Raw genomic sequence first — 25,435 nt, 5'->3', positions numbered from 1 at the left:
TTCTTCAGGCCATGAGCGATTCGGTGCATGTATGGCACCACTGCAATGGGCTCTTTCTTTTTTAGTTCTTTCAACAATGACTCTGCAACGGCTGCCTGTGTCTGTGCCTCTGTGACTCTGCAAAGGCGCTGTGTCTGTGCCTCAAAATAGCTCTGACGTGTTGCCAAGACAAGTCTTGACGATTGCTCTCTTCACGAGTTTCGTGTGAGCTGACGCATAAGGAAGGATCGGCTTGTTGCCACACGGGTCGTACTGCCAGCATACGTGGTGGTCTAGCAGCCGCAGCCTCAAATCCAGAAACTTGATGGAGCCATTTGATGGCTCTTCCCGAGTCAGAACCAGTGGCGACAAACACGCACTGAAATCGCCCTTGATCTGAGTCAATGCAGACGGGAAACTTGCGTCGTCAGCGTCCAATAACACGAAATAGTCGTCTACAAAACGAAACACTTCTGCCACCATAGGCGCAGAGTTTTCATTCTCCCGGAGGGGGCAGGGACATGGGGAGCAATCCATTCAGCCATCCCATACATATATATATATAATGTATATAGACTGTTGCGGAGCAGGGAAAATGCCTATTGACAAGTAAACGAATGATTCTCTATTGGCAGATAATCAGCTAGGTCTTTCAGCTTGTGCACACGCTAGTCCCCCCGAGCATCCTCGACGGCTAGCCAGGCTGCCGCACATGCCCTCTTTGGGGGGATTGCGCCCTTGGCGAGTCGAGTCTCTGGGCAGCAGCTCATCTCTCGGTTAGCTCATTTCTCCAATAACCGCCACGCCGATATAAAGATGCCACTGAATTTTCTCGGAGAATGAGACTTTTCGGATAAACAGGACCAACCTGATATTAACGAGCACACCCTCCACCCACTTGGACTCCAGATGTAGATCAATCTCAGAATTAGACCTGTACTCAAGAGAAATATTGACAACAACCAAGCGATCAAACAAGCGCAAAAACCTAACTCCGTCGGAAGAAGTTACCCTGAATAGCCTATCAGCCAGAACCGACATAGTCATAAAGCCAGCCGACAAAGGTGGTACCGTAGTAGTTGTTTTGCCTATGGGAAAATACAAAGACGAAGCTTATAGGCAGCTCAACAACCCTTGCCACTACAAGCCCTTAGATAACGATCCGAGCCAGGAGTGCAGCCGAACAATCCTTCAGAGCCCCACCGGTCTGCGATCCAGAGAATTAATAACGACCATTGACTTAAACTTCATGAAACCGAATAATAAGAGTGCAGGATGTTTTTACCTCCTCCCAAAAGTCCACAAAGTCCCTGTAGAATCATTGTTCACTGCCGACATTCCTGGCAGACCCATAGTTTCGAATAACAATGCCCCAACCGAAGCACTATCTCTGTTTCTGAATCATTACCAATCCGACATTCTGGCTCTTCTTCCTTCGTACGTTCAGGACACCCCCACTTCCTCCGAATAATACAAGAGATAAATAAGGGTGGGCGCCTACCCAGTGGAACCCTCCTTGCTACTCCTGATGTTGCTGCATCATATACAAACATCCCCTTGGTCGAAGGAATCGAAGCTATTTCAAAAGCTTTATCAGAGAACCCGCACCAACATGCGCCAGAAGTGTACATAACTTTGTTAAAACTAGTTTTAACTCTCAATTATTTTGAATGTGACTTGTCTAACTTCTTGCAAGTTTTTGGAACTAGCATGGGTACTGCATTCGCGCCGACCTATGCCAACATTTTCATGGGGCAACTGGAAGCCACCCTGTTAAACTCTTTCCCGCATAAACCTCAGGCTTACCTCCGCTACATAGACGACATCTTCATGATTCGAGAACACGGTTGCACGACTCTAGAAACGTTTATATCTCATCTCAATTCTTCCCATCCGACTATTAAATTCTCCTGCCAGTATTCTGAAAAAGAAGTGAACTTCCTGGATACTACCGTCATTCTAGACAACGGTAAACGCTTTTTAGAAAACCAACAGACAGGCAGCAGTATCTAGATTTTAAAAGCCATCACCCGAGACACTGCAAACAAGGGATCTTTGTAGGACAAGCCACCAGACTTAGAAGGGTATGCCGTGATGACAGCGACTACGTAAAGCACCTAGACGAATTCAAGTCCACCCTTATGAACAGGAACCACCCCAAAAGCTCGCTCGATCAGGCGTACCAACGTGCATCTAATCTCAAAAGGGATGACGTGCTCAACAAACAGCGACAAAATGAAAGCGCCAGGCCACCTGCCCTGATAACTAAATTTTCAAACGCCCCCCCTAACATAAACAATATCCTGCGAAAATACTACCCCATTTTAGCCAGTAAAGATGTTCCCGGAAGCACAAAGGGTTACCTATAGGAGAAATAGGAATCTAAACGATATTTTAGTGCATGCTAAAACAGGGCCTTCAAAGCAACCAGTCATAGCCAGCTGGTCCCGCCCAGATGCAAGACTTGCAGGCACCTGCAGACAGACTGCATTGTAAAAAGCACAGCACAAGATTAATTCAAGTTTTACTTGCACTTCATCCAACATTGAGTATATGTTAGAATGCTCAATGTGCCACAAACAGTATACAGGCGAAACGAGTCCACCTATGCCTTAACAGTCACCGGGCAGATACTCTTCGAAAATCTTCCATAGCTGTAGCGCAGCTTTTCAACATGACCTTAAGTTGTATATACTTCAGTCAAACTTTAAGTCTCCTAGGGACAGAAAATACTGAGAATCCTATTTAATTCACAAATTCAACTCCATGGAACTTGCTGGAATTAATGCGTCTAGGGGCAACCTAGAATCCTTGCGATCATAGGCACTGTCTTGCTTGTACCTTATGCAACCCCTCCCTCTGCTCCTTATGTGGCCACCTAATTCCTTTTGTTTTCATTCCTTAACTTCCAGTTTAGTACGCGCAGGCATCCCTCCAAACTTTTCTCTGGAATTCCATTTTATTTTTATTTTTCTCTGAGGTTTTTGCTCCGCTTTGTCTTGTGCCCCGTACGTCTCCTTAACTTTATCTTTTCATTTTTGAGTTTCAGGAAAGACCTGTTCCAGGAATGTTGCTGTTGGCGACACGTGTCATTTCAGTTGTGCGGTTATTGCTTTTTCTTTGCTGTGTTTTCCTTCTTTTCTTTCTTTTTTCCTTGACCTAGGTTTTTTTTTTTTTTTTTTCCCTTCTCTACCTTTTCTTTTGACTTGGGGCTTGCAGATAGCTTACGCCTGTTCTGCTTCCGGCGTTTCTGAGAACCTTTCCGTAGTCCGCGCGGTGGGGCAACCAACCCCTCTCATCCTTGCTCTCCAAGAATTTTCCGGAATATCAACCCCCGGCTGACTTCGTGGCTCAAACTATGCAACCTTCTTTGCCCCTCAGTATCTCCGCCTGCATACTCCCAAACCTTTCTCAATTCCACTTCTTCTCTCCTCTCACCTGGGGACCTACCCCTATATTTAATAGATAAGTTTTAATAGATTCGGGAAGCTTAGTGGAGTTGTAAGTCAGGACCCGGTGGTTGGTAGGGGTGTCAATGTCGTTACGTCGGATCATGATGCGCCTGACAGCAGTGACATTTGCCTCTTGCAGGTCCCCAAGGATTTCATCTTCCGTGAGGTCAGCAAGGTCAGGGTCCGAAATTACTTCTTGGCACGAGTTAAGGCTTCAATGCACTGATACTTTTACACTTAGGTTTGCTACCCTTTGAATCAACATCATTGCCTCAGCCTGGGCTTTGTTTTCACATTCAATGAGGATACCTCCAGATCTCCGTCGCCCTGAATTTACTGAGCCGGGTCAGTCCGGGGGTGCCGTCTACAAGAAGCGAGGGCGAAAGGGGCGTGTTGCCTCCACCAAGGGGCCCTAAGGTCCACAACAACCTTGGTGTCAGCTCAGCCACCAGGATGCCCTGGACACGGCTAAGCCGTGGGTGGGTCCAACCCAGGTGGGCTCGGGGTGTCACCACTACCGTCAGCTTGAGTAGACAAGGTGCCCCTGCGGGGTCAACGCATAGAGCACAGACGCTCTTTGAACGGTGATGACAATTCGTACTTTGCACAGTTCTGTGATGAAGTGCCGCTGGACGACAAGGAAGAAGACACCGAGAGCGCAGCTGCAAACAGAGCGTGCAGAAAATCGTATCTGGCCAGGGATCAGTGGACCCCTGTGACGCGCTGGGCTGCAGAGCGCGGCCCTGTGATTGTGTTCGGGTGGGACTGTTTTCGGGAGGCACAAAACCTCTCGAACCTTGGAAAGGTTTCCGAAGATGTCCGCGACACAGATAAAGTCCCAACCGAGTCCCAGAAGAAAGCGCCACCGAAATGCTTTCTGTGCAACCGCCCAGAACAGCGTGCAGAAGAGTGCGGTAACTCCTTGAAACACACTTGTGGTCCTCCTCGTGGGAACTCCTTGAAACGACCACACTTGTGGTCGCCACGGGCATAAAACTGAGCACTGCAGACATGGGTTGAGTGGAACCGAGCAGATCGCTGTTCGCGCCCTCACTGAGCCCCGGGAAGCTCAACAGAAGTGCATCAAGCGCGACGACAAGCACGATGAGAATCCTGGTATCAAGTATTCTTGTGGCATCGTGAAGCAACATTCTTGCCTAGCGAAAGTAGTCGAAGGGCGATTATTCGTACAGCCTTTCACCGTTTTGCGGGACACGGGTAGTAATACCGTTCTTGTCCGACGTGACTTGGTCCCAGAAACCCAGTTAACAGGAAAGACTACCCGATTACTGCTCTTGGACGGGAAAGTCAAGAAGCTTCCGGAGGCCAACATCTACGTCCAAACCCCGTACTTTGTGGACGAGGTTACCGCCGCTTGCCTGGATAAGCTCATCTATGATGTCGTGATCGGGAACATTCGAGGTGTGACGAAACCTCACATACCGGATCCCGACTGGCAACTCGAAAACAGACGGCTCAAATGTAGCACTGCAGTCACCCAGCTACCCGCCGATTTTCCGGTTTGGGCTGTTGCCAATACAAGCAAGGCTGAAGTTGAGTTTTTCAGCTGCGCTGATATCTCAAGAGAAGAGTTGGCGGAGGAACAACGGAGAGATCCAACCCTCTGATCCTTTTTCCGAAAGTTAGGAAAGAATTTTCCATTGGCAAAAGGTCAGAGGTATTCGTTCTTCGAGTCAAATAATGTGTTGTACCGCCCGTGCCAGCTTGCCACAGGCACAACATTTGCGCAGGTGGTTGTTGCGAAGAAACTGCGGGAGCGGATCCTTCGTGTGGCACATGAGAATATCATGGCGGGCCACCAGGGGGTTCGCAGAACCACTGATTGCGTTTCGCAAGACCATTTCTGGCCAGCCCTGCGGTGAGATGCGCGACATTTTGTCAGGACGTGCGACACCTGTTGACGTTTGTTTTCTTGTTTTCGAGGCACTGAAAAGAGACACGGAATTTGGCGGAGAGGCAGGAGGCCTACTGTCCTGCCGGACCCAATGCCAGGACGTTCCTGATTCAGAAGCCTTCGAGGACAAAAAGCCACCGCGCAAACGCAACAGGGCCTTTACCAAGCCGACGGTGCAACGGCCAGGATGTGAACCCGCGTTCAACAAGGCATTCACTCAGTTGCCGCCGTTTCATAACAGCTTGCCTGGCTACCAGTCGATAAACCTAGAAGACTTGAACGCGACTCGAAGGCTGAACATCCGGAAATATGTGAGCGGGGAAGACAAAACTTTCTCAGCACAATCAAGTGTGTCTTCGCCTCTAAGGCAGCGACGAGACCCCAAACGGCACCGTCTGCAAAGCGATGAAAAGACCATCCACAGTAGAATCACCGTTAACTAGTCAGAGGGTCGCCCACGCGAAACCTCTAGTCAATACAAGGGAAACGACAATGTACGGGCTGACTACATGAGTGGAGTTAATTTAATCCTCACCCGTCACCCTCTGTCTTGTACATAGTGTGCGGTCTTCAGTTGTTTTAACGCGTAATTGTGGTCCTACATTTGTTTTCCTATACCTTTCGTGCGTGTGCTGTGCGGTGAAGTGTGCCGGTAGGACTGACTGTGCTCTTGTGGACTGTGCGCAAGAACTTTTTTATCGGTCCAGCGAACTTCTCCCAACTCCAGCCTGCCTATGTAACTCTTAAAATAGTTGTTGCTCCCCAACAACTTTCTTAGACCCGGGGTCATTGTGATGAAGTGCCGCTGGACGACGAGGAAGAAGACAATGAGCACGCAGAAAATCGACTCTGGCCATGGATCAGTGGACACCTGTGACGCGCCGGGCTGGAGAGCGCGGCCCTGTGATCGTGTCGGGGTGCGTACTTGGGTCGAAACCGCTGCTGTGTCCGTGAGCCAAACGCCGCTGATCCCGACAACCCGTGTTCACCTGGAGGTGGAACCCTCGGCTCGCACCCGCTGCAATGCCCTCGAGCTGTGACCCATGTACCAGGTCGACGATGCCGTCCCGATATCCTCTACCACGATCCCACGTGGCGTGCAGCCGGGCATCGATCGAGTCAGCTGCGCCGCGACGTCTCCGTCGACCCCACCCATGTCGCGATGTCCCGGGACTGCGACTAAACCCAGTAGGACATTTTTCCCTCTATCGGGAACATCTTTAACGCATGTAACATTAGTTTCGTGTTCTTGCGACCTGCCACTATTCATCTTCTGCTTCTGGTCGCCAATTATGGATAAAGTAACGTTTACTCGCGCACGCACTGGTCACTGACTCGCGACTTTCACGCCAATCCTGGGCCCATTCATTACAGTTTCCCTGTCTTCAAGGATACAAAAGTAGTTGCCAAACATAAAAGCCAGCATGTCGGAGAGATAATAGAGGCTGTCCATATTAGAAGGGCAAGTGCGTTAGTGCTCCTTCTGTGTCACTACTTGGCAAGGAATTTCAATTTATTATCCACTAGCAGATACAGTAGCCGACCTGGAAGGGAACGAAAAATAGTCCAAATAAAAGAGCAGTCCGAAAAATGCGTGAGTATGGGACAACCTCGGAAAAGTCCTAGCAAGTCCGGAAAAACGGTCGGCTACTGTAGTCACTTCTGACCTCGCCATGTGCCACAGTGTTTAATCGCAACTGTGGTTCCGATTCCCATGCTGTCTGTGCTATCTAAATAGTGAAAGGCGAAGATTCGAGGCGCACGATGATGATAACGATAATCTACAAAATGAAGAAGTGGTGATGGGGTGACGCTTACAAATGCGCCCTTGCGAGGGGATCAGTCCTCGCTTTAGGTGAGGCCTCTCCCTCTAGTCCTGTCGCAATCAGCATTCACACTGTGTGTTTTCTTTCTAATAAACAGCTTGACGCCCTCGACGGTGGAGACAACATCCAGGCCATCACGGAGTGGACACAGACACTCCAACGATTCAAGAAGCGCACCACGTGGGCCGTCGAAGTCCCCGAACAGGTGGAATGTGTAGACAGTCACCTAGCCCACATGCTCGAAGCCCGACAGTCCCTGCAATGCAGGTGGAAGCGATACCGAAGCAGCCAAAACCTACGCAAGAAAATTGCCCAACTCAACAGGGAAATCGAGAAATACTGCGCAACTCTCTGCCGTCAACAGTGGCACGCAGTGTGCCAACAAGCCGGGGGTCAACTTCATGTCGGACGCACATGGCATCTGCTCCGATACCTGCTAGACCCAGCGAAGTCCAAGACCACCCAGCGTACCCAGCTCGAGCGTACGATACATCGGGCGACGCGAGAGAACGGCTCCCAAGACACGATCCGCTACCTGCAAGAGAAATATCTCCCCACCACCCCATCTGCAAAGCTTCCACTATATGGCGGAGTCGCCAACCCTGACCTCGACCGGGACATAGAACTCTGGGAAGTTCAGAACGTGCTCCAGAACCTCAATGCCACCTCGGCGGCAGGCCCAGACGGCATCACCAACAAAGAGCTACGCAACCTCCCTGACACATCCCTAGAGAGACTCACCCGCTACTTCAACCACTGCTGGCGTACGGGCCACCTACCCCAGAGCTGGAGAGACTCCAAGACCATCCTGATACCCAAGCCAGGCAAACCGCCCCATATTGGCAACCTCAGGCCGATCTCGCTCACTTCGTGCGTTGGCAAGTGCCTCGAACACGTGCTCCTTAATCGTTGGAACCACTACCTAGAAACGAATCACAGGTATCCCCACACCATGACCGGATTCCGCCAGGGCCGCTGCACGCAGGACGCTATGCTCCTTCTCAAACGGGCCATATACGACAGGCGAACCAGCGATACCAAGTTCATCCTAGGACTAGATCTGCAGGGAGCGTTTAACAACGTGAAGCACGCGTCCATCTTGGAAAGATCTCGGCACTCAACATGGGAGAAAGGACCTTCGCGTACGTTAAAGCCTTCCTGTCGGATCGAACGGTCACCATTCACACAGGGGACCTGGAACTCCCGACTAAGAGGCAAGGCAGCACAGGCACACCGCAAGGCTCGGTCATGTGCCCCCTCCTCTTCAACCTGGTAATGATGAGAGTCGGTGCGGCCCTTGACAGAATCCCGAGCGTTAACTACAACCTCTACGCCGATGACATCACCATATGGGCCGTCCACGGAAGCGACAGTCAGATCGAGGAAGCTCTGCAACAGGCGGTGCAGCAGAATGCAGTCTCGACGGGACGGGACTTAGGTGCTCGCCGACGAAATTGGAACTGCTGGTCATAGCACTGAGCCGCACTCGCTACGGAGTCCAGCCCAACATCAACCTCCACACGGTGGACGGGAGCGCCATACCACGAAGCGACACGCTGCGCGTACTCGGCATGCACATACAAGCTAACGGCACCAACTCGCACACGGTGCAACGGCTTTTACGCAAGATCACTGCGGCAATAACGCTCATCCGCAAAGTCGCCGCACGCCACGCTGGGATGCTGGAGGCCAGTGCACTACGGCTAGTCCAAGCGTTCGTGGTCAGCCACGTTGCATATGGCGCGGCCTACCACAACTAGACGGCGGCGGAGACCCAACGCATAGATGCGGCCCTCCGCCAGGCATACCGCGAGAGCCTAGGACTGTACAGATGCACTAGAACGAACCGCCTCCTTGAGCTGGGTGTGCAAAACACACTCACCGAGATTGCTGAAGCCCAACGCATGAACCAGCTAAATCGCCTCTCAAGCACGCCCACCGGTCGCCACATCCTCGACAAAGCAGGACTCCGCCCTCTCTACGATCCCCCACCGCAAGCACAACCCCTACCCCCGGTCTTCATTCGCCGCCTGCACATTGCGCCCATTCCGAAGAACATGCACCTGGGCATCCACGACGCTCGCAGGAAAGCCCGGGCTAGAGCCCTCAGTAGACTGTACGCCAACGACAAGAGTGCACGATACGTAGACGTGGCCGCATACCACGCCAGACCCGGGCAGTACGCGGCAGCGGTCGTGACAGCGACCACGGGCATCACAGTCACCGCAGCCAGCTTCCGAGCAAGCACACCGGCGCAAGCAGAAGAAATCGCCATCGCCCTCGCCGCAACCGACCCCGGCTGCGCAGTCATCCTCAGTGACTCAAAATCGGCCATACACAACTACGGTACCAACGCTGTCGTGGCAATCGCGGCACGAATTCTCAGCAACGCTCCAGGCTCTAACACCCGCCCCTTGAGACTGCAATGGTTCCCCGCACACGAGGAGCAGGCCCCCGGAGTAGACCGTGCCCGCAACCGCAACATCACTTCGGACCGGGCCGCTCGCGAACTCACCAGTCGGGCGGCCCCCCAGGAGAGGTCTCCCCCCACGCCCCTGAATCCCGGACGGAGATCCCATGAAGATGCGCCCTACTCGCTACCTACACCACTAGAAAACTATGGCACCATACTACGGTGGTACCGAGACACCAGGAGACGGTTCCCGGCGCCACACCCCAACCTCACACGAAGCGAGGGGACCCTCTATCGCCAAATACAGACAGACTCTGGGCTCACACCAGTACTGGGCCGCCACATAGCCCCCGCAATCTACGAGACATCCGAGTGTACCGTCTGCCGCGCCACTCGCGGCACGCTGGCCCACATACTACAGTGCGCACCCCAAGACCCCGCACCCTCAAGCATCCGACAGCTACCAGTAACAGTGCGAAGAGCCATCACCTCGTCAGACTACAACACCCAGAAATTAATCGTCCAGTGCGTCCGGGAGGCCCTGGAGAGGCAGCGGGAGGCCCTGGAGAGGCAACTTGCAACTGTCGGCCTAGTGAGCAAGTTTGTTGACACCAAGCTGGACTTGGCGCTCAGATATGGACAGATTAGAGGATTTAAAGGGTATTTGAACATAGTCCACATACATATAGAGTAAGAAATTGTTGGCGGTAGTGCCTTCCTGAGTGAGTTCATATTTCCTATAAACAGTGCGCAACTTAAAACTCCCGCTTGAGGCACCCCGTTTTCCTGGACATGAACCCGTGGAAGTGCAGTGCCCACCCTTGCAAGAATATCCCACATGTTGCCTGATAAACCAAAAGACTCAAGCTCACTAAGAATACCGCAGCACTATGCAGTATCACAGGCCTTGTGGATGTCAAAAAATACCCTCATACAATATTGTTTATGGACGAGTGCATCTTTGATGCAAGATTCTAAGGCAACCAGTTGATCGTTTGTAGACTGCCCCGCCCGGGCAGCTCTCGAAAAGATTGCTGCACTAGAGAAAGCACATCTTCTCGAGGAGGCCGCACACACAGCTTGTCAGGGCGATGGGACGGAAACCTGCTGCCATGGAAGACGGGTCCTTTCCCTCCTTGAGAAGAGCCACTACAATGGCCTTGGAAGGTGTAGGTGCATAAGTGTTTCCAAGGTGTCTGCGTGTCACATCTGTATCATAGTGTATGCAATGTTGTCTGCACCCGGAGCAGACACGAGCTTACACGAGCTCAGAGCGGCCCTTAGCTCATAAAGCAAAAATTATACGACATGGCTGACTGGTTATCACGCAGGGGCTTCTTTTTGGCAGATATTTTATGTTACATGAACGTTTTTGTGTAATGCGCAGAGCTGGACACGCGTTGGAAGTGTTGCGTGTGTTCTTTCAGGGTGTCCCCTGTTGTACTGACCAGGGGAAGGTCACGTATTCAGGTCCATACTTTGCGTGTGTCTGCGATGTCCAGAAGTTGTGCCAACCCTCCCTTTTTATTCATTTTATTTACATAATACTGCAGGCCCAGTGAAGGGCCCAAGCAGGAGGGATGTAATTACAAAGCTCGTAATATGGACAACAGAAGATCAAGAACATGAAAAGCGCGAAGATTAAGGACATAATTCAAACAACGGATAAGAAAGAAATTTCACACTTTAACAACACAGGTCAAGATACAATATGGTCAATTGAGTCTATGCTATTTACGAATGATGCTGGTAATTGATTCCATTCGGTTACAGTGCGCGGGAAAAAGGAGAATTTGAAAATGTTAGTTCTAGCATTGAAGGGCGTTAGGGAGTCGGCATGCCGGTGTCGTGTTCTGCGAGCGGTGAGTGGTTGGATATATTGTTCTGGTCTCATTGACAATTTATTATTCTTGAGAAGATAAAGAAATTTTAATCTTTGGATTTTACGTCTGAATTCTAAGGTTGCCTCACAGTACACACGCTTCCCAAGTGCTTTGCCCGTTGAGGTTCTGTGACGTGGGGTATGGACAAAGGATGCTCCATGCCCTGTTCTGGGCCTCTCGCGCTGACCTACAGTCCTCGCTCCACTGGGGGGTTGCACGAGGCACCAGGGGCCTAGGGACTGGAGGATGTGCGCCGTGACCAGCTGGGCTGCTTCCTCCACGTGTGGGTGCGTTATGGGTGTGTGGCATACCTAGTTTGGATGTTTCTTTCAAGTTTCACTGCACCTCCTATGGGACGATGAGCTGTCTGTGCCTGCTGTCGTTACAAGACAAGGACGGAGTGGTGTAGTGGAAGCCTGAGTGAAGACGACGACATACTGAATACGTTAGTGAGGTAGGGAAGTGGCCCCTACCACATGGGTCAAGTGATGGAAAGAGAGCTGCAGAGCCAATGGCCAAGTCAAGATGTGAGCGTGTGTTGTGTCCTAAATTATGGTATGTAGGCTGCCTTTGCTCCCGATGATGTCAGAAACTTTTCAATGAGGCGAATTTGGACATCTGCATGAGAAGAGCCCCAGAGTTATAAGCATTGAGGCCTCCTACTAAGAGAACTGGTTCCGCTAACTGGTCCATCAGAGCCTCGAAACCTGAGCTCGAGAGCCCGTGTAGCGGAAAAACGACGCAAGGCAGACCGTGGCCATGGCTGCCCGAAACGAGAATGATCACTTTAATCTTATGGTAAACCTACACGATGATGATGCTGACGATTTACGACGCATACCCAGCGGGAGATTCAACACACTCCCGTGCGTGTAACGTTCACGTCTGCTATTAAGGAGTACCATTGCGTCCATCAATGTTCCAGCACAATCGCTGCAGCGCAAACCGAACTGTGTTGGAGGACTTCAGATGGCACCGTGTCTCAATCCCTTTGCCACTAACACGTTCCTTATGGGACGACACTCGTACAGAGAGCCTCCTAGGTCATTCGATAGCTCGAGTGGCAGCTTGGACACCTCGCTGCGTTACAAGCTGATGCGTCGCTCCTGGTGCGTTTCAGGTGTGCCTACACTGCACCGCAGTTTCATCTTGAGTGCGCAGATCATTTACGCATCGTTCTAACCACGTTAGCCACTTTCCTGCTCGAGCGAATTGCAACGGCGTTCCTTTTCTTGATGGAATGATACCTCTGCTCAGGTGTCTGGCGAGTGGAACGAGACAGTGGGAGGATACAGGATATAGGGTTTCATCAGTCATCAGGCAGGGGCATTGTAATCTGGGGTTAGACTGCTCACACGACTGACCACGTCTCTCACGGGGGGCTCTCTGTTCATGAATTCCGACAGAAAATGTCCTCGAATGCGTACGGCGTCGCTTCGACGTTTCCTTTCACGTCCTTTACATCATGTTTTTCGTCTCCTGCTTGGGCGGAAGCAACCGAGCTGTCCTTGTCCGCAGCAGGCATAGGCTTCACACACGTCTTGTGTTGAGACGCTCGATGCTACTCTGTGAAAAGTTTGACATCCACCTGAATGCAGCCAAACGGCTACAAAGGAAAGCTATACAGCTTCTTCAGCTAACTCAGCGACTGCTCCGGTTAAGTGGTGGTCCCGGGTTCGAATCCTGGACCAGGACGAATTTTTCTTCAACTGCGAAGCTTCCGAGGAAGCTGTATAGCTTTCCTTTGTAGCCGTTTGGCTGCATTCAGGTGGATGTCAAACTGTCCTTCGCAGAAACTTACTCCACCTTGAGGATTTCCTCTAAATCTAGTCGATTAACATCTGTCCTTTACTTCGAGTTGTTGATCAATTCGTTCTCGCACTACAAATGACTACAAAGCCTCCTGGTTAGCTCAGTTGGTAGAGCGACTGCTCCGGTTAAGCGGTGGTCCCGGGTTCGAATCCTGGACCAGGACGAATTTTTCTTCAACTGCGAAGTTTCTGAGGAAGCTGTATAGCTTTCCTTTGTAGCCGTTTTTATTTATTTATTTAGTTTCCTGCAGCGCCAAGATAGCATCTTGCGGGGGGAAATTGAACATGTGGTCATATAGATGTGGCAGGCAGGCTAAAACACATCGCTGAACATCGTCAAAAATATAAAAATAAAAACAACTACAGGTCTCACAGATACTTACTAAAAAGCGCGTCAGTGGTACAATCAACTATACCACTTGGCAACTTATTCCACAAACTAATGGTGTGAGGAAAGAACGAATCTTTGAAAACATTTGTACGCCAAGGTATTTCACGAATTTTCCAACTATAGTCACGCCGTCTAGATACAAAATGTGGGGTAAACAGAAAGATGTCAGGATTAATGCCAGTTTTTTTAAAATAGATATGATAAAGCAAACTGAGTTTGACATGCTGCCTGCGTTCTTTTAGGGGTTCCCAGTTAAGCTGGTTTTTAAGTAATATAATACTGGATCGGAAATTGTATAATCACCTGTGGCAAAATGGGCGGCACGGATTCGTACCCGTTCTAACATTTCGCATAAGTAGGCAAGCTGCAGGTCCCAAGCGGCGCAGGCATACTGCATGATGGACCTTACATGGGTGAAATAAAGAAGTTCTTTCAATTTAGGAGGGGCAGCCCTGAAATTGCGCCGAAGAAAGTTAAGTGCACGGGAGGCAGAAGAACAAACATGTTCAACCTGTCTTTTCCAGGAGAGGTTGGATGAGAAGTCAATACCGAGGAGGTACTTAAAATCTGTAACTGTGTCAAGGGGCACATTGTCAAGGACATATTTCAACAAAATGGGTTTACGACTGCGCGAAAAAGTAATGTGCTGACATTTCATTGCATTCAACGTAATTTTCCATTTCTTACACCAGCGCTGAATTGAATGTAGATCGTTTTGAAGATGGCATGTATCATGCGAGCTAGTTATACGGTGATAAATGACACAGTCGTCAGCATACAGACGCACTTTGCAGTTAAGATCAGCTACAATGCCGTTGATAAAAACAAGAAAAAGCAGAGGTCCCAGAACAGACCCCTGCGGAACACCAGAAGAGGACTGGCACCCATGCAAGAAAACACGTTGCATGCAATTTTCCAAATAAACCCTTATCCACTGCATTAGATTGCAGTGTAAGCCAAGAAAAGATAATTTGTGTAAAAGCAAGGCGTGAGGAACACAATCGAAGGCCTTCTTAAAATCTAAAAACACCCAATCTGTTTGTTCATTTGGGTCAAATGAGGAGAAAATGTCATGGCTAAATTCAACCAATTGAGTTGTACAGCAAAAGCCAGCTCGGAAACCATGTTGACAATTTGCAAAGTAATTATTGCTTTCTAAATGCTTAATTACTGCACTATAAATTATGTGCTCAAGAATTTTCCCGCACACGCTTCTAAGGGAAATGGGCCTATAATTGTCGGGGTTGCTTTTGGAGCCGCTTTTGTGAATGAGGACCACATTAGCAGTTTTCCAGTCATGACGCAGTTCACCGGTAGCCAGAAAGTGGGCAATGATTTTAAAACAACCATGCAAAACATAATTTGGTATGCCATCAGGTCCACCAGCTGAATTAACTTTAACATTTTTAAGCAGATTGAGAACACCATTATACAGGCGGAAGGTCTCCTGAATATGGGGGTGCAAAGAATAATTTGAAGTAATTATTAAAACAAGTAGCTTTTTCAAAGTCGTCGGTAAGTATTTCATCATCAACTTGGAGGCTGGGTACACCTGTAGGTTCCCTGCCCTGGGATTTAACAAATTTCCACATTTCCTTGGGATTTTCTTTCAGCTTCGTTCCTAGAGAACAAAAGTACTTCTCCTTGGAGTCTTTGCTACGGCTCTTGATATCGTTTCCAAGCTTCCTAATGGCATCTAAAATGCTTAGGTTTTTACTGAAGTTCTGCCAACAAAGCTGCGTAATCACCTCTGCCACTGGACGGCACTACCTGTTCGCAGTTTCAGCGGTACCGCTACACGAGGGTGCCTCGACACCAACATGCACGGGACCTCAAAAGGACAACAAGGCATCCACACTTATCCCCCCCCCGAAGAGACACTTTGTGCAGTGGTCCGGAGCAGCAAGGGATGCGTGGCCGCACTGCACTCTGCTGTTTCTATGCCGCTTGTTTCCAGTTTACCGTGGCGCAAACAGCGGCTGCAGCGAATTGCTGCGAGGGAAGGGAGGAAGGAAAACTCTCAGCACCGAATCAACGCTCGGTCTGAAGTCCCTTTCACCCACCGCCCCATGCAGGCAGGCCTACCTGGGTTCACTTGCCATGAGTCCACGCCTGGCTCGAGCACTGGTCGGCCCCTGCGAGAGGAGGAGAAAGAAGGGCCCCCTGGAGACTTCTTTTGCTCTGCTGGCTAAACTTCCGCCACAGTGCTGCCCGGACACTCCGGGCAAAGAAAAGAAGTATCCCTCCGGTCCAAAGCACGGCCGGAGATTGAGAGCCCCGCAGTTCACACTCGGCCTTCAGTGCGCACCATCACTGCAGCACCCGCCTGTACATGTGGCCATTACCACGTGCTGAGCCGGCCAGCATTTCTGCATGCGGCATCAAACCAAATGAAACATTCAGGTTCATCTTCCAGTGTTATCCTCCCCTTTGTTTCATTATTTGTGCGCTGTGAAGATGAACCTGCACCAACTAGCCCAGTTTTCTACAAAACATTCAGGGTGCTTATAGAAAAACAGCACAACAGATGCAGGCCAAAGGCAAGGCTAGGCCCACACAAACACCGCCACATAGCTGCTTCAGTGCAATTCAGGGCCCGATAGTCCCTGGCAAAACAGGTGTCCCCTTAAATGCAGTTGAGGCCAACTCGACCGTCACGCTGGATGTGTTCGTTACAAGTGCAATAAGCATTTTCTGCTTGTGCAATTGCAGCGCGCATCCGGCGGGAGTACTGACGCAGCCACGGACATCGCCTGGACGGCGTGCAGTGATAACAGAGCGCCGGCTGCAGCCATGAAAAAGAAGTTTGCCGCTCACCCGTCAGAATGGGACACCCAGCCCAGGAAGAAATTAGACAAGTGGGAAAATAGCTCATGCAAAATAACTCATGCTATTGGGGCCGTTCTGCCTCCTGATCGACGGGTCTTTGCCCTGGCGTTAAAAATTGCACCATAGATTGGCGACTCGAACAGATCTTATTGGCCAGGTCGCAGTTTTCTGCTCTCTGCATAAGATCGTTCACAAATCCGAAGAGAGCAGTCGATGACACCTCAGCGGCACTCGACGCGTTGCAGCTTCATGGCACGCGTTTCAGGCAGCTTCCCGTTTCTCCTGTTTCACTTTTCTCTCGGCTCAACTGGAGAGGAGAGCGCGAGCCAGCATGAACAGGGACTGCCAAAATTATTGCGTAGTTAATTTTGTGGCACCGCAAAATCCGTTCTGGTGATTTGTCCGCCCGCAGACAGGCTGGACAAGAGAAATGCATGCACCTCACAGGTATCGGCACAGTGCAAAGGCCAATGTTCTGCGAGTTGGCTGTCGTCTCCCATATTTTCTCCTCTTCCGTCCACTCCCTCCATCCGCCTGCAGGCAAGTTGGGGGGGCAACATGGAACTCGCGAAGACAACGTTCTTCATTGTTTACATTTTCTTTCCCTCTGGCACATCTTTGCTGGCTGGAATCAGTTCTGCTGGGAAAGGGTGATGATCCCTGCGCAGCTCGTGAAAAGCCCATCAAGTGGCGCAAATGCCAGGCGATAGTTGATGTTCGCAAAGCACGAGTTGCACCCTCACGCCAGTTCACTACATCTGAAACAAAATGCCGTTGCCTGAATGCATGCTGTGACGGTCACGCCACGTTTGTTCGTTGTAACCAAGCGTTCGTTACAACTGCGGCTGTTATAAGTGGGCTCGACTGTATTCAGGGTGTTACATTGACAAATGAAACACTTCAAAGTTTTTCCCTGAGCGAACCGCTGCTCCGTTCTAGCTCAAACTTTACACGAAGGTCGCATTTTCTCGTCTATTTTGTTTGACACCAGGAACAACGATGGTACTTACCTGCTTACTCTGAAAATAAATAAAAACGATTTTCGCCTATGGGAAAATAGCGGCCGATGTGGACGTGCAAGCTGATCTTGAAATGATGGCACCACCTGGGATATGCAAAACGAAACACGCGATGCTGATTCATGGTAGAAAGGAGCCAGATGAGGTAGAAGGCAATCAGAAAACCTCTTTTTTGTCAATTGTTTATGACGGCCACAAATAGTAGCTCATACAAACCATAGTGAAGTATTCCCATGGTTCATCGTTGTCAATTGGCGTGGTGCCCCCTGGCTCTGATGTCGGCTTAGGGGCTCGCACCGCTGTCGTCTGCTACACTACGCTTGTGAGAGGCAGCAGTGCCTGTGCACCCGCTTTGATGCTTTGGTGCATTAAAAAGCATATTTATAGTAATTCAGTTATTTTTTCCAGCTTCTGACACATCTGAATAGTTTCAAGCTGTATCCCCCACAAGTTTGCTACATGCGAGGAGAGAGAGAACAACTTGCTTCAGAGCATCGGTCAGAAGATCGTGTTTAACTCGATCTGCCACTTCTGCCTCTTCAGCCACTTCAGATTCAGCCACTTCTGCCTCGCACTTGCGCATGCGGTCCCAGTCGGTGATCCTCGCCTTGCCGAGTTCTGCCCTCTGATCATCAAGCTTAGGATGTCATGGTTGGACCCCAGGCTTACGTCCTTGTTGCACCAGGTCGCGTCGAGAGTCCCCGCGAGCCACGAGAGGTCCGGAATAGTACCGGTACCCCTTCGGGCCACCACCCCGGGCTCTTTGAGGAGTACCAGTTCCAGGTCTTCCGTCGTCTTCGCGAGGGCCTTGCCCCGCTTGGATTGAAACTTGTAACCAAACGTGGTGTGCGGGGCGTTGAGGTCGCCGAGAGCCACGAGCGGCCTGTTCCCCACCAGCTGAATCGCCTGGCCCACCGCCTCGTCGAAATGGAAGTCCCTGCGTGACGGCCAGCACTAGTCGCTCATCATGAACAGGTTCCCTCCGCTGCCCATCGTTCTCGCGTGTATCTCGACCAGGGTGTGTTCACAGCTCTTCTGGGCCGTGAGGTGCTAGGTGGCTGCCACGATAAGCATTCAAAATGCGTAGGCTTCCATGCAGTATTTTTGAGATGCCCTTATGAAGACTCAACAGTCTAATGCTACGTGCCAAGCAGCGGGTCCCTATATGCGCATCGCGCAGCAGGAAATAAAGCGGCTGTCTTCTATTTCTTTCGTTGTTGTTGACTTGCATCAAATGAATGTTGCCTTTTTTTTTTTTCTGTGCCCAACCCCTGGAATTTCTCTGCATAGTCACAAACGTCTTGCTAGTAGGTTTAGGAATTTTGGGAGGCTCACAAAGATAATGAGGACATTTTCTTCAGGCTGTATGGCACACATTCCCTTCTTCACAAATTGGCTTTCGTTATGGCTGTGTGCAAGGTGTATATCCGCAGCGGGCGTCGTTTATTCAGATGCAAATACAATGAAAAGATTTGTGCTACGCCACCTCAATCGCGCCCCAGACAACGTCAATGTTGTCCATAGTACTCGAAGCGGCTTTTGTGCTCCGAATTTCTATTGTAACCATCACTATCATAGCGAACTGACTCTCAGTCTGAACAATTATGACATGATTACAGTGTTGAAGGTTTACACTCGCTAAGAAACGCAATAAATAGTATACTTGCATATATTACAAGAATCAAAACCGATGAATATCTACAAGCAGGTCTTTATTGTTTTCCAACCCTTCCAAGTGTAAAGAACAGATTTGGGATGGCGATCTGTGAATTGAAGAAAATTGGTTTTACTCTTTTGTCCTGGACTGAAGACCCGGCCCACTAATCAGCTCGATTTTACTGTTAAATAGATAGATAGATGTAACTTTATTAGGAAAAGGGCTGGCTCAGAGGCCAATAGGGATGGTAAGGAGGGAAAGGAGGGGGTAAAATTAAGTCCAGCTCGGAATGTTAGCCTCACGTGCAAAATCCCAGAGGGAACGCAGGACTCGGGCGACGTGCGTTTGCTGTGGTGGTGTGGTCCAGAACGTGGGCACTTGGCGGCAATGGCACGCGCAAATACTCCCACACTAGGTGCTGCATAGTAGGACGGATCCCCAGGTCACAGGTTCAGCAGGTGACGTCAGGATGGGAGGGCTCAAAGTCGTCAGGCTGCTGGCCTCGCCATTTAGCAAGAACATCATCGGTCAGTGCCACTCGAGCCTTATGGATGAAAACCTGGGCAGCGCGGCGGCAGTCCGCTCGGCAATGAATGGGGGTTGCAATCCTTGTTGCTTGAGGAAGTCGTCAGGGTCCTGGAGTGGGCGGACGGTCGTGAACCTGTGGTCCAGCGGCGGTGAGCGGGAGCTGAGAAGCGCGCTGGCCAAAGCGTGAGCGGCCGCATTTCCGAAGCCACCTGCGTGGCTGGGAACCCAGGTCACGTGTAGGGATGGGCGAATATTCGGTATTGTCGAATATTCGATCGAATAGCTCTCTATTCGTTATTCGCTTCGATTTGAATGCAGGTATTCGATATTTTCGAATTATTCGATGCTCCCGAATAGGCAGCTAAAAGCCAAGCTTTTCGGTCAAGCTTTCCGAGAGTTACCCCAGGCTTGGCTCAAGACCCACCGACGCGGACATTTCTATTATCAGTGCCGGCACTGCCGAGTTGCTGCCTTGCCTAGAGGTTCGACGAAGCTCTCGGCCGCCAGCACACTTAAGTTAAAAAAAAAAGGCGGCACTGAAACGACACCGCTCCGAACATAGCGGCACCAAGCCAGCAGACTTGTACAGGCCGCCATTTTGAATAGGCATGCCGCCATTTTGAATAGGCTCGCACAGCGCGGCAGTACGCCGCACTAAGCGAGCCTATTCAAAATGGCGGCCAGCCACTTGCGCTTTGCTTGGCTACGGCCGAGAATACTAGTGGCTACAATACTTCTTTTTTTTAGCGAAGCTTCTAGGCGGCGCTTAACTCTGCGAGTTTCTAGGCGGCGCTTAAACTTGTGAATGAGCAGCCGGCGGAAACTGCTGCACCTATAGCATGTGGCACAACAGGCATTTCTTCATGAAAACTTGTGAATACAGCAAAGGAAAGCTGTGTGTAAGATTTTGCAATAAATGTTCAACTGGTAATAGTTTTACACAATGCTGTGCCTACGTGAGTTCTAATTATTAGAAAAAAATGTGTACATTAGTCAGGTCACAAGTTGCTCATTTGTCTTTGTGATTTGCAATGTGTACTATTCGAACCATTCAATTCGAAATTATTCGACCCAATCACTATTCGCTTCGAACCTCAAAATCTATATTCGCCCATCCCTAGTCACGTGGGCTACGACCACTTTTGGTTGTACGCCAAGTGATGAGTTCGACAGCCGTGCCGTAGATTGTGCCGTAATTTTCTCAGGCAGATGGTGAGGCGCTCCCCAGGGGGAAAGGCGCACTTACTGCGATAAATACTCCGCGGCCATATGAATAGCGCACAACTCCAGTTTACAAGGCGTAGGCACTAGCACCAGGCCACGGTGCATGTCACGTTGGGGGTGGTAAAAAGCAATGCATGCACAGTGGGTGGTAGAATCCCAGGAAGCCTCCGTGAAAATGGCCCCAGGATCGGCATGGCCCCAGCGCAAGCAGATTGCTGGAAAGCGTGGGACTCCTTGATAAGCTTTTGGGTAGTAGGACTGGGCTGGCAGACATTTTCATCCTCCCAAGGTGGAATCTTTGGAGGAATGTTTTGCAGGCCGGTATGGTGCTTGGGGGAGTCTAGCAACAATAGACATTGACCAGAGAGAGTCCATGTGCGGCGCCTTGAATGATTGTGCCTCCGCTCTTCGATTGTCGCACCTATGGCAGGAGGTTGAGAGAAATGATGGAGCTCTTCTATTCGCGCGTGCCGAGGAAGGCCCATTATGACACGCATGGATGCCCTGTGTAACACCTCTAGTTGTTTGGTTTGTGCCTGAGTGAGGTCAAAACACGAGAATCTGTAGCATGTGCGGGAAGTTAGAAGCACTACTACTAACATGCGGGTGACCTTCGTACCCGCACCTCCACTGCCATGGGAAATCCTCTCAATGAGGTGAAGGGTCTTCATTCATGTAGGCGCGAGCTCTTTAAGCCATGTGTCGGCACCTCTGTTCTCGTGAAATGGTATGCCCGAGATGCAAACCTGCCGAGGTGATTGGAGGATTAGTTGATCCCCGAGCTTCAGACTCACTTTAGCTCTTTCTTCCTGTGACCCTCCCAGGAGAATGTACTGGGTCTTCTCAGGCGATGGGTTCATGCCAGTTTGTGGAAGGTAAGTGAATAAAGCATCCAGGGCAGTTTGAACGGCAGTTACTGCTTGTTATGTTGTGGCATGCTGCCCTGGGTTAGTCCACATGGTGACATTATCGGCGTACATAGTAAAACAAATGCCCATAGCGCGATCGTGAAGAATAGGGTTGGTGAAAGGATTGCCCCTGGAGCACTCCTACCCAATTTGTGCAGTGATGTGGCTGGCTACGCCCGATATATATTTCAAAAGTGCGGTCATGCAAGAACGCTTTAATTATGTTTGCGATTCGGGGACGGGGCGAGCTCCTTCCAATGCTTGAATAATGGCTTCATGACAGACTGTCAAATGCTTTGCGAAGGTCCGGTGTACCGAGGAGGATGAACCGGTGTACCGAGGAGGATGCTCGGTACACCGGTTCGCCGGCCGCAGCACTTGTTTGCCAGACGTCGGAGGAGGTAGAGGCTGTCATGTGTGCAAAGGTTTGGCCGGAATCCCGTTTGTGCTGGATGAAAATGAGCACATCGCTCTTCAAGGTGGTAATTGAGACATGTAAGAACCATTCTCTCCAGAAGCTTACAAAGGGTCGAAGTCAGTGAAATTGGTCGCATGTTGCCCAGCTGTGTTGGGGGCTTGCCAGGCTTGGGATTACATATTACGACGGAGTGCTTCCATTCGGGCGGGAAGGTACCTGACATCCAAGAGTGATTCAAGTTCTCGAGTAATTGCTGCTTGCCAGTGTGATCTAAATTGCGGAGCATCTGCCAGGTGATGCGATCCTTTCCAGGTGCACTGCGCTTGTAGTGCAAACAGTGACTCTACCCTGTCGTTTTCGGTACAGGTGAGGTACCAGGGGTGTACGAGGGTGGGGAAAGAAACGCAGATGCAGCCAGATCCTCAAATTCTGCACTGGTGATGCCTTGCTCAAGAAGTATTGCTCGCACGGGGTTTCCATGTTTGCGCTCACCATTGATGGCTCGAAGCGTTTGCCAGAGTTTTCGAAGGCCTGTTCTTTGTCTGAAGGAGGTGCTCTCGCGAGCAAGTTGCTTTACGTAACGTCGCGTACCTTGAGACCAGCAGCGAGGTAAGCTTGGTGCAACTGCTGCCTCATGTTCCACAGGTTCAACAGATGTTGATCAGGGGCGGGCAGTTTCTCGTTGAATGAGATATGCCGAGTTGAGTCTTCCGGTGCACGCAAAATTTTGACGTGGAATGGCATGTACATTTCGTAACGCACAACGTTAGCGCGAAATTCGTCCCAATTCACAGCCTGTGTGTGTCGCGTACGTTTTGTCGTGGTTACAATATTAAGCTCCAACCAAATTGGGTACCCATGGTAACGAGACCGCATCGCCACTCGCGCACTAGACCAGGTGTGCTCCCCATTCTGCTGGCCTGCGTGAATGTTGAGTTGGGTAGGCGGTGTCGTTCTCCAACACAAGGCCTCAGTTTCATAGCTAAGGTGCTTCCCACGGACTCAGTCCCGAGCGCATCCCCAGTTACGATGCTGGGCACTGAAGTCCCCACACATGAGCATGACGTCACACGGATATTGCGCACGAAGATCCCGTAGCCACATGAAATCTGCACACCGATATTGTGAGCATTGTCTTGCGGGGTGCCAGTTTGCACCTTGCTGCTACCACCTCCTGGTAATCTGTGCAGCTGCATTCAGTGCCATGTGAGGTACATCACGACGAACACCTGAACCAGGCTGAAAGTGGCCATCGTAGCCTGTAATGCTCGGTTGAGCACCCCTTGTCTCTTGCCGCAGAAGGAGGGCAGGGCACCCAATGTGCCCAAGCAGCAGGTTCAGTCCCCAGGCTGCGGCAGTTCTAATGGAGGGCATCCGGACATCTTGATCTAGTGGTTGAAGCCGGATGAGGGGCATAGTCGTCGTTGAGGTCCATGTTTTGGCTCATGTAGACTAAATTTGGGTGGCTGAAGCGAACTGCGGCAGCCGAACTGGGATCTGATGCATGAATTGCTGCATTGTGCGCAGTTGTTGCTCCATAAACTGCTGCATTGCTAGTTGCTGCCGAGTTTGCATGGCCGCAAGACATTGTGCCAAGTATACGCTCGAAGGAACACTTCTTTCTTTGCCGGTGCTGGGTACAGTGTCGACACAGTTCAGTTTGCTTGCACCATTTTCAGATTGGGAAAGTGTGATGTCAGGGGGACGTGACCGAGGTCGGTCATGCGCCCCGATGCGGTCTCGTTTTTTCCGCAATTGTTCCTCTCTGCGTTGCCACACCAAGCTTTGCGCTCTTTTGCTTTACTGGCAAAGCAGTTGCAAGAGATTTCTAAAGTTCTGAAATTTGTTTTTGCAAGTGCCTTCTAGTTGACGCATAGTCACGCTCAGCTTGAGTTTCTTCTCGTGCCAGTTCCTGCAATGCCTGGTCAATCTCTCCTTGGCACGGCGTGATGATGTCAGAAGGCTTGTGGGAAACTTGCCTTGCGAGCGCCAGAGCGCATGTCCCATCCTGTGAAACATCAGTAGCCTCTCTTAACGACGCCGACCTGGCAAGTGACGATGATGTGCAGGAACTCTTGCCATTCCTCTGGTGCGACGCCGTTCAGAGTTGCAGATACGGGACATACCCTTGCCGGTGCTGTTTTGCTTGCCTGTTGAAAGCTTCTCGTTTGGGACACTTTGGACACTCCTCTGGGGTTTCTGGGTGCCATGGCATCGGAAGCGCACAAAGGACGTAATCTTGAAGGGTTCCTGAGTGTTCCCCCATGCAACCCAAACGTGATGAGGGCAGAGCCACCTTTGCCCATCGGTCTCGCCGCTATAATGTCCTCACTTGCCTTAGTAAGTGCATTCATGAGAGAGGCACCCTTGTTGCAGCCACGTCTCGGCGCCTGGTTTCCCGTGACTGGAAGTGGAAGGGCACGCCTGGGTAGGGGTAGTGCCTTCAGCCGCAATGCATGTTTGCCCGCCTGTGCTGAATCACAAGTGTGCTAACCTTGATTATCAAGCGCTTCTGTAAGTCGAGCTTTTCAGAAAAAGTGGCAATAGACTTGTACAGCAGTTGTGCACTGAGGGTCTTGGGTCGAACAGTCAGAACGTGACTCCCGATGCCCACGCGCTCTTGGGCCTGCGCAGGGCAACAGGGATCAGCATTTCCCCCACAGATTGGGGTTGTCCTCATCCTCGGGCATTATCACGGCAGATGGCCCATGCGCTTTCTTCCGCACGGCCTGGAGTGCCAGGTGAAGTACGGCCGAGGCTTCTGGCGGGAGTGGTGCGACGTCCACTGCACGGCCTTCCACCACCATCGATGCACCAGAGAGGAAATCGCTTACCCAGAATTAATTTTTGAGCATTTAGGAGAACACATACATCCGCCATTCACGTGGTAAGGCACACAATTTTTTCAAATCCGGAAGCAGCCATCGCGATGGAAGAGCGATGGCGCTTCTTCTTCCTTCTCCTCCCCTACTGTTTATAAATAGTTTCCTCCTCCCCGCTGCTGAGCACGAGGCCGCGGGTTCGATTCCCGGCCGCGGCGGCCGCTTTTCTGATGGAGGCGAAAAGCAAAAACGCCCGTGTGTACGAGATTTCGGCGCACGTTAAAGATCCCCAGGTGGTCAAAATTAATCCGGAGCCCTCCACTACGGCGCACCTCATCGCCTGCGTTGCGTCGGCGCGTT

The 25,435-nt window shown here is 50.7% G+C and overlaps 1 protein-coding gene across 3 annotated transcripts in view; it reads right to left on the bottom strand.

Annotated features, from left to right (window-relative positions):
• LOC144176056 (uncharacterized) overlaps positions 1-25,435 on the bottom strand; it is a 60,900-nt gene that overhangs the window by 8,029 nt on the left and 27,436 nt on the right. For 2 of the 3 annotated variants that reach the window (XM_077705177.1, XM_077705178.1), the window contains one exon: positions 15,756-15,805. In XM_077705177.1, coding sequence (XP_077561303.1) covers positions 15,756-15,805 — 50 coding nt within the window. Of the gene's footprint in view, positions 1-5,374; positions 15,663-15,755; positions 15,806-25,435 lie in introns of those variants that run through there. The other variant, XR_013323763.1, reaches the window with a different exon arrangement.

Source organism: Haemaphysalis longicornis, unplaced genomic scaffold (assembly GCF_048455015.1).
Source record: "Haemaphysalis longicornis isolate Haplotype H1 unplaced genomic scaffold, Haemaphysalis longicornis Haplotype H1 scaffold_3, whole genome shotgun sequence".
Classification (NCBI taxonomy): Eukaryota; Metazoa; Arthropoda; class Arachnida; order Ixodida; family Ixodidae; genus Haemaphysalis; species Haemaphysalis longicornis.
This window is presented reverse-complemented; position numbering and strand designations above follow the sequence as displayed.